This window comes from Danio rerio, chromosome 8 (genome assembly GCF_052040795.2).
Source record: "Danio rerio strain M-AB ecotype USA chromosome 8, GRCz13ab, whole genome shotgun sequence".
Lineage (NCBI taxonomy): Eukaryota > Metazoa > Chordata > Actinopteri > Cypriniformes > Danionidae > Danio > Danio rerio.
Window position 1 is genome coordinate 3,060,196 of NC_141028.1, and position 19,411 is coordinate 3,079,606.

Here is a 19,411-nt window from a genome sequence, read left to right on the forward strand (position 1 = left end):
CATCGTACGATGCCAAATTGGTCGATTGATCGCCCAACCCTAGAGTGTGTGTTATTGTGAGTTGTTATATGAGTTATTATATTTATTATAAATAAATTAATGAATTAATAAGGCTTCGTCTTACCTCCCGCGCCTCGTGTGTGTCCGGGACGGTGATTCTGTATGGGGTATCCGGAATGTCATAGTACGGCTGATCTTTGTGGATGTCCTGTTTAACAGATGGAGGGTTAGACAGACTGACAACATTGATTATGTGTGTGTGTGTGTGTGTGTATGTGTGTGTGTTGAGTCGTGTAACTTGTGTTGTTGTGCCTTGTGTTTTGCTGTGTTGTGTGTTTTGTTGACAAACAGATAATACACTATATTATTGGTTGTGTGTGTGTGTGTGTGTGTGTTGTTTTGTAGGATGTGTTGTGTGTTTAGTTGTGTTGTGTTGTTTGTTTTGTGTTGCGTTTTGTGTGTTCAGTCGTGTGATTTTTGTTGTACCTTGTGTTGTGTTGTGTGCTGTGTGTTTCGTTCACAGACAGATAATACACTGTATTATTGATTGTGTGTGTGTGTGTGTGTTGTTTTGTATGTGGTGTTGTCTGTTTAGTTGAATTGTGTTGTTTGTTTTGTGTTGTGTTTTGTTGTGTTGTGTGCCGTGTGTTTTGTTCACAGACAGATAATACACTGTATTATTGGTTGTGTGGGAGTGTGTGTGTTGTTTTGTATGTTGTGTTGTGTGTTTAGTTGTGTTGTGTTTTGTGTTGTTGTGTGTTCAGTCGTGTGACTTTTGTTGTACCTTGTGTTTTGTTGTTTGCTGTGTGTTTTGTTCACAGACAGATCATACACTGTATTATTGGTTGTGTGTGTGTGTGTGTGTGTGTGTGTGTGTGAGTGTTGTTTTGTATGTGGTGTTGTGTGTTTAGTTGAATTGTGTTGTTTGTTTTGTGTTGTGTTTTGTTGTGTTGTGTGCTGTGTGTTTTGTTCACAGACAAATAATACACTATTATTGGTTGTGTGAGAGTGTGTGTGTTGTTTTGTATGATGTGTTGTGTGTTTAGTTGTGTTGTGTTTTGTGTTGTTGTGTGTTCAGTCATGTGACTTTTGTTGTACCTTGTGTTTTGTTGTGTTGTGTGCTGTGTGTTTTGTTCACAGACAGATCATACACTGTATTATTGGTTATGTTGGAGTGTGTGTGTTGTTTTGTATGTTGTGTTGTGTGTTTAGTTGTGTTGTGTTGTTTGTTTTGTGTTTTGTTTTGTTGTGTGTTCAGTCGTGTGACTTTTGTTGTACCTTGTGTTTTGTTGTGTGCTGTGTGTTTGGTTCATAGACAGATAATACACTGTAATTTTGGTTGTGTGGGAGTGTGTGTTGTTTTGTATGTTTAGTTGTGTTGTGTTATTTTGTTTTGTGTTGTTGTGTGTTCAGTTGTGTGACTTGTGTTGTTGTACCTTGTGTTTTGTTGTGTTGCGAGTTGTGTGTTTTGTTGACAAACAGATAATACACTGTAATACTGCTTGTGTACTGTATGTGTTGTGTTGTTGTGCGTTTTATGTTCTTGTGTTGTGTGTTTTGTTGACAAACAGATAATACACTGTATTATTGGTTGTGTGTGTGTGTGTGTGTGTGTGTGTGTGTGTGTGTGTGTTGTTTTGTATGTGGTGTTGTGTGTTTAGTTGAATTGTGTTGTTTGTTTTGTGTTGTGTTTTGTTGTGTTGTGTGCTGTGTGTTTTGTTCACAGAAAGATAATACACTATTATTGGTTGTGTGGGAGTGTGTGTGTTGTTTTGTATGATGTGTTGTGTGTTTAGTTGTGTTGTGTTTTGTGTTGTTGTGTGTTCAGTCGTGTGACTTTTGTTGTACCTTGTGTTTTGTTGTGTGCCGTGTGTTTTGTTCACAGACAGATCATACACTGTATTATTGGTTGTGTGGGTGTGTGTTGTTTTGTATGTTGTGTTGTGTGTTTAGTTGTGTTGTGTTTTGTTGTGTTGTGTCCTGTGTGTTTTGTTCATAGACAGATAATACACTGTAATTTTGGTTGTGTGGGAGTGTGCGTTGTTTTATATGTTTAGTTGTGTTGTGTTCTTTTGTTTTGTGTTGTTGTGTGTTCAGTCATGTGACTTGTTGTGTTGTTGTACCTTGTGTTTTGTTGTGTTGCTGTGTTGTGTGTTTTGTTGACAAACAGATAATACACTGTAATATTGCTTGTGTACTGTATGTGTTGTGTTGTTGTGCGTTTTATGTTCTTGTGTTGTGTGTTTTGTTGACAAACAGATAATACACTGTATTATTGGTTGTGTGGGTGTGTGTGTGTTGTTTTGTATGATGTGTTGTGTGTTTACTGTTTAGTTGTGTTGTGTTGTTTGTTTTGTGTTGTGTTTTGTGTTGTTGTGTGTTCAGTCATGTGACTTTTGTTGTACCTTGTGTTTTGATGTGTTGTGTGCCGTGTGTTTTGTTCACAGACAGATCATACACTGTATTATTGGTTGTGTGGGAGTGTGTGTTGTTTTGTACGATGTGTTGTGTGTTTAGTTGTGTTGTGTTGTTTGTTTTGTGTTCTGTTTTGTGTTGTTGTGTGTTCAGTCGTGTGACTTTTGTTGTACCTTGTATTTTGTTGTGTTGTGTGCCGTGTGTTTTGTTCACAGACTGATAATAAACTGTATTATTAGTTGTGTGGGTGTGTGTGTTGTTTTGTATGTTGTGTTGTGTTGTGTTGTGTTGTTGTGTGTTCAGTCATGTGACTTTTGTTGTACCTTGTGTTTTGTTGTGTGCCGTGTGTTTCGTTCACAGACAGATCATACACTGTATTATTGGTTATGTTGGAGTGTGTGTGTTGTTTTGTATGATGTGTTGTGTGTTTAGTTGTGTTGTGTTGTTTGTTTTGTGTTGTGTTTTGTGTTGTTGTGTGTTCAGTCATGTGACTTTTGTTGTACCTTGTGTTTTGTTGTGTTGTGTGCCGTGTGTTTTGTTCACAGACAGATCATACACTGTATTATTGGTTGTGTGGGGGTGTGTGTTGTTTTGTATGTTGTGTTGTGTGTTTAGTTGTGTTGTGTTGTTTTGTGTTGTTGTGTGTTCAGTCATGTGACTTTTGTTGTACCTTGTGTTTTGTTGTGTGCCGTGTGTTTTGTTCACAGACTGATAATACACTGTATTATTAGTTGTGTGGGTGTGTGTGTTGCTTTGTATGTTGTGTTGTGTGTTTAGTTGTGTTGTGTTGTTGTGTGTTCAGTCATGTGACTTTTGTTGTACCTTGTATTTTGTTGTGTTGTGTGCCGTGTGTTTTGTTCACAGACAGATCATACACTGTATTATTGGTTGTGTGGGAGTGTGTGTTGTTTTGTATGTTGTGTTGTGTGTTTAGTTGTGTTGTGTTGTTTTGTGTTGTTGTGTGTTCAGTCGTGTGACTTTTGTTGTACCTTGTATTTTGTTGTGTTGTGTGCCGTGTGTTTTGTTCACAGACAGATCATACACTGTATTATTGGTTGTGTGGGAGTGTGTGTTGTTTTGTATGTTGTGTTGTAAGTTTAGTTGTGTTGTTGTGTGTTCAGTCATGTGTCTTTTGTTGTACCTTGTGTTTTGTTGTGTTGTGTGCTGTGTGTTTCGTTCACAGACAGATCATACACTGTATTATTGGTTGTGTGGGAGTGTGTGTTGTTTTGTATGTTGTGTTGTGTGTTTAGTTGTGTTGTGTTGTTTGTTTTGTGTTGTGTTTTGTGTTGTTGTGTGTTCAGTCATGTGACTTTTGTTGTACCTTGTGTTTGTTGTGTTGTGTGCCGTGTGTTTTGTTCACAGACTGATAATACACTGTATTATTGGTTGTGTGGGAGTGTGTGTTGTTTTGTATGTTTAGTTGTGGTGTGTTGTTTTGTGTTGTGTGTTCAGTCGTGTGACTTGTGTTGTTGTACCTTGTGTTTTGTTGTGTTGTGTGCCGTGTGTTTTGTTCACAGACAGATAATACACTGTATTATTGGTTGTGTGGGTGTGTGTGTGTTGTTTTGTATGTTGTGTTGTGTGTTTAGTTGTGTTGTGTTGTTTGTTTTGTATTGTGTGTTGTTGTGTGTTCAGTCATGTGACTTTTGTTGTACCTTGTGTTTGTTGTGTTGTGTGTTTTGTTCGCAGACAGATAATACACTGTCATTTTGCTTGTGTGGGAGTGTGTGTTGTTTTGTACGTTGTGCTGTGCTTTGTGTTGTGTGTTTAGTTGTGTTGTTATGTGTTGTGCGTGTTATGTGTTTTGTTGTACTGACAGCACTCAGAGAAAGAGAAAGAGTCTGCAGGATATCCAGCATCGTCTTCAAAACTCTTCCGCTCCACAACAGATGAGGAAACCTACAGCACAAACACACAGCTTTTATTTATTCAGTCATTAGCCCCTTTCACACAGTGATACCGGTAAATATCCGGAAAATTTCCGGAACGACTTTACCGGTATATTCAAAAAAGCGCTGTTCACACAGGCGAGGACGTTACGGACATTTTCCGGAAAAGAGCATTCACACATCCATTCCAAAATACCGGTAAATTCTGACATCATTCACCACAAATGAGCTTTAAACGGCTGCGCTTGTGTTTGTAAACATTTGACTAAATTACAAACTCTGTGGATGATCAATATTGTGAACAACTTTCGCAGGATCACTTTCACATGTCGAGATGTTCATAATATGTGCGTGTGCAGGCGCTCACAGGCTGTTTCACAGGCACACGCAAAGCTTGAAGGTAAACAAACAACGGCTTATCATAAGCATCTCATCGATGATTATTTACACAGTTGGCATTAAGAAGAACATATAAACGTGATCTGACTAACTTCTAGCAGCTAAATGTGTCTGGAAAAATATTCAAAGGTTTTTATTCTCATAAACCGCGCGGACGTAAATGCGTCTGACTGTTGTGATTGGCTAAAGCAGACGTCTCACGTCAGCACGTTCTAGACGTGTACGCGCTTATTACGGCAATCTTCCTTCTGCATTCACACAGCGCAGCATTCCAGCAAATTGCCGGTAATGTTACAACTTCTCTTTCCGGAAAATAGCCAGAACGAATTTACCGGTATTTTCAAAAAGGACCTGTTCATACATACACACCTTTCCGGAAAATTGCCGGCAATTTTCCGGAAAGGTCTGTATGTGTGAAAGGGGCTATTGTTTGCATTTTAGCTTAGTCCTTTTATTAATCAGGGGTCGCCACAGCGGAATGAACCGCCAACTTATCCAGCATATGTTTTACGCAGCGGATGCCCTTCCAGATGCAACCCAGTACTGGGAAACACCCATACACACTCATTCACACACATGCACTACAGACAATTTAGCTCACTCAATTCCCCTATAGCGCATGTGTTTGGACTTGTGAAGGAAACTGGAGCACCCGGAGGAAACCCACACCAACAAGGGGAGAACATTCAAACTCCACACAGAAACGCCAACTGACCCAGCTAAGGCCCGAACCAGCACTACCTACTGCGCCAGTGTCGCACAGCTTTTATTTACACTCCAATACCCATAGAAAAGCACCAATACTTTAAAGAAACACACAAATACTGGATGAATCTGCTCAGTCCACATGATGATTAAAGTGTTGTCTACTTAGGGATCTCTCTAGTGTGCACCAAGCAGAGAAGAGCATTACGTTTCTGCGAGTCCTGACAGGTATTTATCTGCCACCCTGCGGATCCTCTTGTGGGTGTGGTTAAAGTTGACCAATAGGAACTGAGCGTGGCGTTCAAGCTCCTCCTCATGCTCTTTAGTCTTGGGCTGAAACAGAAAGCAACAGAACGCATCAATAATGATGAGCCATCAATAATGTTCTGGGTTGTTGCTAGAAGGGATACAGCTGTGGACGGAAGTTAACGAGAAATTATTTTTAAATTACCCACCAAGTTTATTTTATTAACATCCACTTCTACCCCAACCCTAAACTTAACCATCACAGTGTTGTAAATCGACTTCTTATCAATTAGAAATGATCAGACCAGAGGTTTTGAATATCAGAAAATAGACTTTATTCTCTATAATAAAGCCGAGAAAGAGCAGAGCAGACCTCATAGCATTCTCCTCCTCTTTCTCTTACTCTTTCTAAAGTTTCTGTGTTTTCCACAATCTTTATACAGGTTATTTGACACACCCCTAGGTGTCTCATTTTAACTTTTGACCATTTTTGGATAGGTTTTTACTCTAGGTGGCCCTGTTATTCTTAGCTCCCAACCAGCGTGCTATGGTCAGCGAGATGTCACAGGTCTATGTCATGTCAATCCATCAATCCAGATGGATGGGGCAACCATTACTGCATCCAAAATGGTGAAAAGCCTTGGAGTAACGATTGATGACCAACTAAACTTCTCTGACCACATTTCTAGAACTGCTCGATCTTGCAGATTCACACTCTATAACATCAGAAAGATGCGACCCTTCCTATCTAAACATGCAGCTCAACTCCTTGTTCAAGCTCTTGTTCTCTCCAAACTGGATTACTGCAACTCTCTACTAGCCGGGCTTCCAGCTAACTCTGTCAAGCCTCTTCAGCTGCTCCAGAACGCAGCAGCACAAGTGGTCTTCAATGAACCTAAACGAGCACATGTCACTCCGCTGCTAGTTCGTTTGCACTGGCTGCCAGTTGCTGCTCGCATCAAATTCAAAGCTCTGATGTTTGCCTACAGAGCGACTTCTGGCCTTGCTCCTTCTTATCTGCTCTCACTTCTGCAGATGTATGTGCCCTCCAGAAACTTGCGTTCTGTGAATGAACGTCACCCCGTGGTTCCATCCCAAAGAGGGAAGAAATCACTTTCGCGAACGCTCACGCTCAATCTGTCCAGTTGGTGGAATGAACTCCCTAACTGCATCAGAACAGCAGAGTCACTCGCTGTCTTCAAGAAACCACTAAAAACTCAACTATTTACTCTCCACTACACTTCCTAATCTGCAATTACCTCTCTGGATATACCACTAACTGTACCAAAAAAATAAAAAAAAATTAAAAAAAACTAATACTACAAATACTTTCCTTCTTAGACCTTACAGACCTGAAACTTGCCTATAGCACTTATTCATTGTTGCTCTTAGTTGTGTAAATTGCTTCCTTGTCCTCATTTGTAAGTCGCTTTGGATAAAAGCGTCTGCTAAATGACTAAATGTAAATGTAAATGTCAGCAACTGTTTTGAAACCAAAGTTCTCTCTCCATAGATGCAACTCATGCAAATGGACTAAGTGTTTACATACATTGTCATGACAGCATAATCACTTGATAACATGTTACTCACTCTAGCTTCTGACACATATAGCTTCATACAAGTATTTAACATCTATAATCAGTACTTTATATATTCAGTTATTCCACACAATCATTCTTCAGCATAGCCTTCTCCTAGTGTTGCTCCTGTGCAGGCATCCTCATCTTACACAGTATTTTTAACACACGCTGGCATGTTTGCTGCAAACACTACATACATTTTGAGAAGAGAAAATAGAAGAAAATACTTCATACAGAGAGAATAAAATCTTCTTCAACAGTAATGTAAAAACAGTAATACACAAGAGTATTATTCATATTATTTATTAAGTTACCTGTTAATAAAAGTCTACTCCTACGCTAAGCCTCACAGTAATGTAAAAACAATCATTATAACAAGTATTATTAAAGAGCCCCTATTATACATGAAATAGGGTCATATTTTGGTTGTAAGGGTCTCCAACAACAGTCTAATATGCATGCAAGGTCAAAAAACACTTTCATGGTCTTATAATCTGCATTTATTTTTACCTAACTATCCCAGCGACTCCTATATGAATTGTCCAATGATTCATTTGTTCCCAAACCCCTCCTTAGCGCGAAGCTAATCTGCGCTGATTGGACCGATGACAGCCTGCTGCTATTGGTCGACACTGACAGCCTTCAGCACGAGACAGAGTGAAATGCCCAGCAGCTAATCAACAATATAGAAGACACAGTGTATACACGCTCGATAATGTAAGGCGTGGATTTTAGCTGCCAGTGGGTGAATGTAAATACAGACGATGGACTTGAAAATAGAGACAACTGACTATTTTATTGAGCAAAAACTCCAAAAACTGGCGAGGAGATCTCCTAGCTTGTCACATTCTGCTCTTTTCACAGACACACACGGATTGCCCTCGTCCTTGCGCACGCGTCCACACACACAAACGCACGCACGCACGCACGCACACATAACCCTCCTCCAGAAGACAATGCGCGCACGCACGCACACACACACACACACACACACAACCCTCCTCCAGAAGACAATGCGCGCACGCACGCACAAACACTAACACATACATTACACTCCTCCACGGGAACGTAAACAAAGCAGCACGCATCGCGTTTTTAACCTGGCTTTGCACGCGATATGAGAATATAGCGAGTTAACCTGATACAGTACACGCGGTTACAAGTATCAAATCACAACTAAATACATTTGCAAGCTGGAGTAAACGAGGCAACAACTTTAATCGCACGTACTTACACTTAGGACATGGATCGGTTTCTTCCTCCATTTCTCGACATGTCCATCAGGAGCCTTTACTGATCCTTCCTTTAACAAACGCTGATGAAGTATTCTTTGTAGCATGTAGTTTCCAGAAGTTTCCAACTGCTTGGTTATAATGCTGAGGTTTCATCTTTGGGTAGAGACTCAATAATATCCATCTGCAGTGTGACTTCAATCGACCGGCATGTTTGAGTGTGTGTGTGTGTGTGTGTTTCTGTGTCAGAGGGCGGGGCCGCAGGTTTCAAATCTCCCGGGTGACTCAAGGCGACTCGTTTGAAGCACTATGAGTCGACTCTTTTATAGCTGAATCAACAGTTTTAAACACTGTACTCTTACAGATTTAAGCCTTAGCTGGATACTTCACTTCAGTTAGAGCTGTTACACACTACATGGAGGGGCATTTTCAAAAACCCATATTATGAGCTCTTTAATATTATTCTTTAAATTACCCATTAAGTGTATTTTATTAACGTCTACCCCTACCATCACAGTAATGTAAAAATATGAATTATTTTTGTAGCGTTTCATTAAACTCCTGCTATATTGCTGTCAGTTTCCACAGCTGTATCCCTTCTAGACTTTGCTCTGGGTTCAGGTGTTGGACTCACTTTCTCAGCCATCATCTGCAGGAAAACCTCAAAGACTTTATCACCAACGCAGATCACACACTGCATCATGCCTGCGTACACAAAAACACAGATATTACACAAACACACACACGGTAAGCAGAGATACAGCTGCTTATTCACTATGACTTTGCTGGTTATAGAAAATGAAGCAAGAGTTGGACGAGGGATAGTTCACGCTAAAATGAAAGTTCTGTCATCATCTACTCACCCTTTACTTGTTTCAAACATGTTCGAGTTTCTTTTTGCTTCCGTTAAAAACAAAAGAAAATATTTTGAAGAATGTTAAAAACCGGTAATCATTGACTTTCATAGTATTTGTTGTTCTTACGATGGAAGTCAATGGTTACAGGTTTTCAGCATTCTTCAAAATATCTTCTTTTGTGTTCAACAGAAGAACGAAAGCCATAAATGTTTAGAAACACCCGAGGGGGAGTAAACAGAGTAAAATAATGTTTTTAGAGAACTATCCCTTTTTTGGGGTGAACTATCCCTAACTCAGGGGTGGCCCACCCTGTTCCTGGAGATCGACCTTCCTGCAGATTTCAGTTGCAACCCATATCAAACACACCTGCCTGTAATTATCACGTGGTGTTCAGGTCCTAATTAATTGGTTCAGGTGTGTTTGATATGGGTAGCAACTGAAATCTGCAGGAAGGTGGCTCTCCAGGAACAGGGTTGGCCACCCCTGATCTAACTAATGTTATACTGAAAGATATATAAGAAAATGATTGAATAAGGGGAAATATATGGTATTAAAATTCAGTTTTAGTTCTATACACATTCTTGGCATATTCTATACACACAGTTAAGCCTAAAACTATTTAAATACTGGCAAATTTGGACATAAAGGACCCCTATTTTACCCCCTTTTCCAGATTTAAAATAAGTCTTTTGTGTCTCCAGAATGTGTCTGTAAAGTTTCAACTCAAAACACCCATCAGATTATTTATTATAGCTTTCTAAATCTGTAAAATTTTAGCTGTTAGGGCACTGTTTTTTTGTCGCCGTGCCTTTAATGCAAATGAGGTGGTTAGAGATCTCTCTGTGTTGCTAAGATGGGTGTAGCCTTCTTAAGGCTGATTTATACTTCTGCGTCAAACACCGGCGTATGCTAGGGCGCTGACGCATAGCCCTTCGCCGTGGACGTCGCCGTCACTGACGTGCACCTCTCAAAAAATGTAACTACACGTCGCAACGACGCATAGCGTAAGCTCTGTGATTGGTCGGCTTGGTAGCGCTAACGAGTCTGGGCGGGACCGAGAGCCGCGCGAATGGCGCGAGCGATTGTTTACAAGTGTGGAGTCCCGTGAAGGAGCTCCGGATGGAAAGTTTTGTTTTGTGTTTACCTCATAGTTAAAGTTGTTGCACGTCCGCCGGTTCCTGCCTCAAAATGAGCGAGTTTGAGTCACTTGTACATCTCGGAAGTGTTCAGGAAAAGCAAAACACCAGTGAAGAAACTCGACACAGAGGAACATTTACACCTCACTGCCAACTAGCGTTTCAGAAGTGTTAATGCAGACCAACAGAGACAGCGCACACAAGTATAAATGCACAGCTACGCGCGTTGCATGGGCCGTGGGTTACGCCGGTCACTTGACGCAGTAGTATAAATCAGGCTTTATACTGCGTCTCACGTAGATAAGCAGACAAGAATGAAGCAGATCTCCCTTACTACAGTAAGAACTTTCCCAGTGATTATTTGATGTATTTGTTGTGGAGATAATTCAAGCCTTTCTACAACCATGAGTCACACACAATGTCTTTATAACGTGCACACACACACACACACACACACACTAACACACACTAACACACACTAACACACACACTAACACACACTAACACACACTAACACACACTAACACACACACACACACACTAACACACACTAACACACACACACACACACACACACACACTAACACACACTAACACACACTAACACACACACACACTAACACACACACACACACACACACACACACACACACACACACACACACACACACACACACACACACACATTTAACTTTGCACTGTTTTTGCACAGCAAATGTGACAGGATACAGGTTAATGTCCAATGGATATCCATTATTTTATGTACAAAATAAACCTGATTAAACGTCCACAAGGGGAGGCAGCGGCGCAGTAAGTAGTGCTGTTGCCTCACAGCAAGAAGGTCGCTGGTTCGAACCTCGGCTAAGTTGGCGTATCTGTGTGGAGTTTGCATGTTCTCCTCCACAGTCCAAAGACATGCGGTACAGGTGAATTGGGTAGGCTAAATTGTTCGTAGTGTATGAGTGTGTGTGTGTGTGTGTGTGTGTGAGAATGTGTGTGTGGGTGTTTCCCAGAGAAGGGTTGCGGCTGGAAGGGCATCCGCTGTGTAAAAACTTGCTGGATAAGCTGGCGGTTCATTCCGCTGTGGCGATCCCGGATTAATAAAGGGACTAAGCCGACAAGAAAATGAATGAAATGAATAAACATCGACAAACCAGGACTGATGCGTCTTCTTTTATAATTGTTCTGACACGCGACTGGTGATGAATTACAGCAATTTTACTGTCTTTACAAACATGCACGGTTTAAAAACATTTTAAACTTGTAAACCTCATTCTTGATCACATTTGATGATGATTGATGATCACAGAGAGCTTAACAGATCTTTTAATCCCGGTTGCTTTGCGCAAGTCCTGTCTTGTTGATATTGCATGACTATAGGCGTTACTACGGAGACATTTTAATATGCGGCTGTCAATCAATTCGGTGGGCGGGGAAACCGCATTTCTATGTCATGTATGTCATGTGTCATATGTCATGTCTATGTCATATGTCATGTCGGCCTCAAAATGGGAGGGATTTGGATCCGATTTTAACGCTAGGAAATAAAAAAAAAGAGACTAACTATGTTTCTATCAGTCCAATATGACAGTGGACACACTATAACCACACACAGTTCTGTCCAAACAGCTTACAAATGATGATTTTCACCATCTGAGGAGCTTTAAATAAATATTTTTACTTATTAAAAATATTAACTCAAATATTTTTAAGGAAATATTTCTTTCCACATTGATTCCTCTTGTGCGTCACCTTATAATCTTTCAGGAGAAGCCTGAATCATTTCTGGTCAAATTTCTGGTTGAATAAAAGTAACTTTAAGTCAGAATTTGCCAGGGATATGAATCATTACGGGCTTGACTGTATATATAAACACAAAATGTAAGGCTGTGTAGACCTTTTACACAAAAAACGGAAGTACGTCAACAACGTGTAAACCCAGTTCCGGTATGAGTTTTTTTTGGCGGAGAAATTGCAGCTAAAGTGTTTTAGGCGAGCCTGAGTTGTCTTCCGAAGTTAAATAAATAAGTAATTAAATACATGCAGTTAAAATAGGGGAGAGAAGGGCAGAACCTAACACAGGGCCAGTTGTAACACACTTGTTTTAAATACTTCCACACATGCTAGTATGATAAAATTTAGTGTATTTACTAGATGTCACAGCAATAAATAGTTTCATTATAAAAAAAAAATTTTTTATTTTATTAGTTGAGTTTCGTGAACAGCTTATATTATTAACATTAATTTGTTTAGGTAGAAATGCATAACGGTACACATAGTTGACTAGCGTTAACTAAATACACTATGAACAATCTTACCTGCAGGTGGGATAGAGGTAAAGTTGGTTTTATGGGCACATAAAGTTGGTTTGTGGTGGCATATTCAGACTTTCCCCTTAACAAAATAATTTCTTTAAAGTATTATTTGCAAACTCTAAATAGCGAAATCAGATTAGCAGCCAATGACTATCAAAGTACAACATTGTTCACAGTCAAATAAACAGTGCTAATGTTGTTTTCAAGTCATATTTACATGCTATGATAACAGGAAGTTCTAATGCACTACACTGACGTATTTCCGTTCGAAAAATGCGGAAGTGCGTAAAAGGTCCATTACACTCATTTTAATGATGCCTGAAACTAAAATCACCAGTCATGAATTCAGAGTTTCTGACCTGATTTGTCTTTCTGGATGGCTTTGTCCTCAAAGTATCTGAACATGACCTGGAAGCGGTCGGCATCATTGGAGTGCAACATCCTGTAGAGGAAAAGAGAACAAGAAAGAAGAAAACAGGCCAGAAAAGATGAGAAAAATCGAGTGTGTATGTGATGTTTCAGCTCAAAATTGCACACAAATAATGCTTTATAACTCTCTGAAACTAACCCTTTAAGGCTTTGATCCTGATGGTGCCATTTTAGTTACTGTCACTTTAAATGCAAATGAGATTGTGCTCTATTTTAAATAGAGGGCGGCGCTACAGATGCCAATGTGTCAGCATAGTGGCAGATTCAAAAACAAGACAAGAGGGCAAGGCTTTCCCCCTCTGACGACATGTGAATTGCATTATGGGATGCTGATCTCTGCTCTGTCCACTTTTGATGTAGAAAATTCAACTTTAAAGTTTAACAAAGTAACTTTAATTGACATTTTAGTCGTTTGAAATAATATAATGTACAAAAAATAATATCCATAAAATAATATTCCACAGACTAAAATAACAGAAATTGTTTTTGTAGTGTAATATACAACACCAACATCAGACAATATATCACTTAAAACTATTAAAATGTTCATAAAAGTCACTTTTTACAACATTTCAAGGTTGAAATTGTTGGATGAAGGATCAAGATCCCATAATGCAATTCAAAAGCACTAAATAATAGGGAAAAATATAAATATGAATCACAAAATAGTAGGGGTGTAACGATTTATCGTTGTACGATTTATTGCGATGCAAAAATGTCACAATATGCATCGTGGCGTCTTATTAGTTGAGCTGTTTGCACGTGAGCTACGTTCCACCTGCTGTCGCACGTGAGTTCAGATTGCAGCAGCAGTAATGTTAGCAGACCAAGATGAGTGGAGTTGAAATAGAGGATGGCCCATCCTCTCAAAATCAGACGTCTGGCAACATTTCGGTTGTACAGTCATTGCTTTAGACTCGTCCGCTTTTTGACACGCATACTAGGTCAAACATAGCCGAAGTTGTAAAGTCTTCACAGTGATTTACATACTTTGCACAGCGACATGGATACAGAATGTGTACATGAACAGCAGTGGATAGTTATTTAAATAATCATATCGCATTTTAGAGTTATAATTACGCCGAGCATGAACTCTTTTGAGTACAGAGCTACACAAAAATGCACGTCAACGTGATACACTTGATATATAGCGCCGACATCAGCGACGCCGAAGAAATAGTAAACCTGCCTAAACTGCTGAAAAGAGCCACGACTGTCCTGTGTAATGAAAAGACGGCCACCCTGTCACTCATCATGCCCAACATGAAGACAGCCATCCATAAAAACCTCTCAGACAGATACACATCAGTTCAGGATTATCTTATAGAACTGCTGATTACCTGGAAATGTAGATTGCACACACAAAAAACGCAAGTGACCAAGCAAAGCCTTAAGCTCTTACTGTTAAATTCAATTGAATTGAATAATTTCAATAATATTTTATAAGAAGTTTTTAAATTGTTTTATTTTCCAGAGACAGCCCTGTTTAATTTATTTTCTTATAGAAGGTTTAGTTTAACAAGTTGAAACAAAAGAAATACATAAAAAATAGTTTACTTGGTAATTAAATTTTTTTTTATATAAAATTTGCATTTCAGTTTAATTTTCAATTTTTATTCCAAATATCGTGATACATATCGAATCGTGAACATTATATCGTGATACACATTGTATCGTGAGCTGAGTGTATCGTTACACTCCTACAAAATAGGGAAAACTGCTAATTTGGGGATTTTTTTTGTGTATATATTGAACTGAGCAGCGTCTCTGACCTCATGTACTCCAGCCGGTACACAGACAGCAGGTATGTGCACATGGCGAAGTCCAGTTTATTGATGAGAGCGGCAGCTTCAGGTGACGGGTCCAGCAGATTGATGATGGTGCTGCGCAAGTCACTCAACTCCGCCTTCGCACACGCGCACGCACACACACACACACACACACACACACAAAAGAGCTTTTCAGATGGGAGAACTAGTAGGAGCACTAGGAGTTTTTAGGAGTCCAAATACCTAAAAGTTCTTTAATCAAGAAGCATTTTAAAACGAGTAAAAATATAACCTTGTTTTTCAAAAATAGTAGGTCGAAATAAAGAGTTTTTCCTTAAAGGAAGCTAAATATTCTGTCTGTGGGCTAAGCAAAATAATGTTGTTTACACTTTTAAATAAGATTATTTTACTCACCCCACTGAATTATATATTTTAAAGAATGCTGAAAATCGGTAACCATTGACTTGCATAGTATTTGTTTTTTCCTACTATGGAAGTCAATGGTTACCGATTTTCAGCATTCTTCCAAATATCTTCTTTTGTGTCGAACAAAAGAAAGAAACTCATACATTTTTGGAAACACTTGGGTGAGAGTAAACAGACAGACAAACTTAATTTTTGGGTGAATTATCTCTTTAACTACGGTTCTACTGAAATATTTATAAGAAAAAAATAAAGAAAATATAACTTTTATAAGAAAAAGAAAAAGAGAAAAAAAAAGAAGTTAAACATTAAAAGAAGTTAAGCATTAAAAGAAGTTAAACATTCTGCCTGTGGGCTAAATTATTGAGCATGTTTTAAGGAAAAACAATTAATTTTGACTTCTTATTTCACAAAACATGACAACATGTTAAATCCTTCTCAATTTAAGAATTGTTAGATGTTTGAACTAGAAACAAGACAAAAACTTGAAGTAAGAAAGGCCTTTTTGGCAGCGTATTTCAGGTAAAACAGTACGCAAGCAAAAATGCAAAATACTAAATCGTTGCAAGGCAAAACAGTTGCTAAATTCTCAATTTTTTATTACCAATAAACAAATAAAGCACTTGTTTTTATCCATTAAATAAAAAAGCTTTTCTAATATCTTTCCAAGTTTCCTCAAACCTCTCATCTCCAATAACTGATTTATTTTCTCTTTGCCATGATGACAGCACATAATATTTGGCTAGATATTCTTCAAGATACCAGTATTCAGCTTAAAGTGACATTTAAAAGCTTCACTGGGTTAATAAGGGTGAAGTTAGGGTAATTAGGCAAGTCATTGTATAACAGTGGTTTGTTCTGGAGACAATCCAAAACAAATATTGCTTAAGGATTAATAATATTGACCTTAAAATGGCTTTAAAACAATTAAAAACTGCTTTTATTCCAGCCAAAATAAAACAAATAAGACTTTTTCCAGAAGAAAAAATATTATAGGAAATACTGTGAAAAATTCCTGAATCTGCTCAACATCATTTGGGAAATATTTAAAAAAGAAAAACAAAAGTGTGTGTGTGTGTATAAAAATTCCCTGACTTTCAATGTCTGCAATATACCATTTAAAATTCCATAATATTCCAAAAATTACATGACTGTGTAATCCTCGACTATTAGCATTTGTTTTCACTGACAGTAGAACAACACAGAGACAGAGAGTGTGTGTATACCGGAGTGACGGTGTCGTTCTTCAGCGCAGAGTTATACTGGAGCTCTGAGCGCAGCGGTTCTCCACTGGGGAACGTCAGCAGAGGAGATTTAGTGGCGATTTCACACACACCCTCGTACCATTCCTCAGGCCACAGACCTAAAACACACATTTATATAAACACTGTGACAGAGAAACACTTATGATCGGTCTGTTTAAAGGCACATTATGTCAGACTTTTTCATTAATATATCCAAAAGCCACAAAAACAGTATTATATATTTTGCTAAAATTTTGCTATACAAGTTCTTAACTTAATGAATTGTGTCCTAAAGGATGCAAATTGAAAATCTGATCAAATTTAATTCGAAAATGAAGCTTTAACTTAAAGCATTAACTAAAACTAAAAGAATAACAAATGCATTTTTGATCAGTGAAATAAATGAAAATTTGCATGAAAAATATTTGTGTATGGGAAACCAACTGGTAACACTTCATTTTGGTGGTCCATTTGAGTATTAGTAGACTGTCTGCTTAATATCTGCTGACGCTGCTCCTTCAACAGACATTTAATATTAAGTAAACAAATAAATAACATGACATAAAAAAAAATTCTATGGTTGTTCGACTGTTGCACTTTATTTTGTGTTATCGATATGCTCATATTCATATAGTTTCTAATTGTTTCTGTCCACCGTTGTGTGCAGTGTTTGTATGTTTATAACCACCTGCGAGGATAGTGGGGTCGTGAGTCACTGGAATTGTTATTATGAGGGTTGTGGGCTGAAAAGTTTGAGAATCCCTGTTCTAGAAAAAGCATTAAGATGTTTTTTTAATGGACTGTACATGTAACGGAGGCCAGCTAGTAGGTGCTGTGCAGGTAAACCTCACTCCTCTGACCTCTAAAAGGTGTGACAGACGCTAGAGGCCATGGTCTTTAGCCTCCTTGTTAGAGCAACAGACTCCTACGCGGAAGGTCGGCGAATCAAAACCAGCTCGGAGTGGGTTGGGTGGCGTAGAACCGGCGGGGATACATACAGAGCAGCATTAATATAGAAGCCTAAAATATAGTTAGTCTGATAAATTATGAGATGGAGAATGAAAGCGTGGACTGTGGCATAATAAAAGCTCTGCCGTTTTCCTTACCAGAACCTTCCACAGCAAAGCCCATGACCACAGAATACAGCCAGAAATCCCTGAAGAGCTTCTGCAGGCGAGGTTTGGCTTCTTTGATGGGGGGCAATCGGCGGGTCAACTATTCCAAAATAATCACAAACAATATTAATTAAGAGCTCATATTATGGGTTTTTGAAAATGCCCTTCCATGTAGTGTGCAACACTACATGTAACTCTACAGTGAAGTGAAGTATCCAGCTAAGGCTTAAATCTGTAAGAGTACAGTGTTTAAAACTGTTGATTCATCTATAAAAGAGTCGACTCATAGTGCTTCAAATGAGTCGTCTTGATAACGAGTCATTAGGTGTTTTGCCATGACGTACGAACGAAACCAAGTTATTCACGTGCACGCGCAAACCCGGGAGATTTCAAACCTGCGGCCCCGCCCTCTGACGCAGAAACCCACACACACACACACACACACACACACACAAACATGCCGGTCGATTGAAGTCACACTGCAGATGAATATATTGAGTCTCTACCCAGAGATGAAACCTCAGCATGAGCCCAGCTTTAAGTAGTTGGAAACTACTGGAAACTTCTGGAAACTACATGCTACAAAGAATACTTCGTTTGTTAAAGGAAGGATCAGTAAAGACTATGGACATGTCAGAACATGGATGGGTTTCTTCCTCCATTTCTCAAGTGTAAGTCCGTGCGATTAAAGTTGTTGCCTCGTTTTCTCCAGCTTGCAAATGTATTTAGTTGTGTTTTGTAACTTGTAACCGCGTGTGCTGTATCAGGGTAACTCGCTATATTCTCATATCACGTGCAAAGCCAGGTTAAAAACGCGATGCGTGCTGCTTTGTTTACGTTCCCGTGGAGGAGTGTAATGTGTGTGTGTGTGTGTGTGTGTGTGTGTGTGTGTGTGCGATGTCATCTGGAGGAGGGTTATGTCTCTGTGTGTGTGTGTGTGTGTGTGTGTGTGTGTGTGTGTGTGTGTGTGTGTGTGTGTGTGTGTGTGTGTGTGTGGGGACGCGTGCGTAAGGACGAGGGCAATATGTGTGTGTGTGTGTGTGTGTGTCTGTGAAAAGAGCAGAATGTGACAAGCTAGGAGATCTCCTCGCCAGTTCTTGGGAGTTTTTGCTCAGTAAAATAGTCAGTCGTCTGTATTTTCAAGTCCATCGTCTGTATTTACATTCACCCACTATCAGCTGAACTCCACGACTTACACTATCGAGCGCGTATACACTGTGTCTTCTATGTTGTTGATTAGCTGCTGGGCATTTCACTCTGTCTCTGGCTGAAAGCAGTCAGTGTCGACCAATAGCAGCAGGCTGTCATCGGTCCAATCAGTGCAGATTAGCTTCGCGCTAAGGGGGGGTTTGGAAACAAATGAATCACTGGACGATTCATACGGGAGTCGCTGGGATAATTAGGAAAAAAAATAAATGCAGATCATAAGACCATGAAAGTGTTTTTTTGACCTTGCATGCATATTAGACTGTTGTTGGAGACCCTTACAACCCAAATATGACCCTATTTCTTGTATGATAGGGGCTCTTTAATGCCAAATATATGCCCACATCAAAGCAAAATATTACAGTAATTTAAAGTAGATATTAGTGTTTTTGAACTTTAATATTGTAAAGTGTGTTGTACTTTTGAAGTCAGTTGAAGTCAGAATTAT

The 19,411-nt window shown here is 39.1% G+C and overlaps 1 protein-coding gene across 7 annotated transcripts in view; it reads right to left on the minus strand.

The window, feature by feature from the left end:
• The window catches only part of pi4kab (phosphatidylinositol 4-kinase, catalytic, alpha b), a 151,871-nt gene that overhangs the window by 59,059 nt on the left and 73,401 nt on the right, over positions 1-19,411 (minus strand). For all 7 annotated transcript variants that reach the window (NM_001441535.1, NM_001441534.1, NM_001441539.1 and 4 more), the window contains 8 exon segments: positions 125-208; positions 4,236-4,317; positions 5,620-5,744; positions 9,104-9,174; positions 13,137-13,219; positions 14,979-15,112; positions 16,625-16,761; positions 17,749-17,857. In NM_001441535.1, the coding sequence (NP_001428464.1) occupies positions 125-208; positions 4,236-4,317; positions 5,620-5,744; positions 9,104-9,174; positions 13,137-13,219; positions 14,979-15,112; positions 16,625-16,761; positions 17,749-17,857 (825 nt within the window).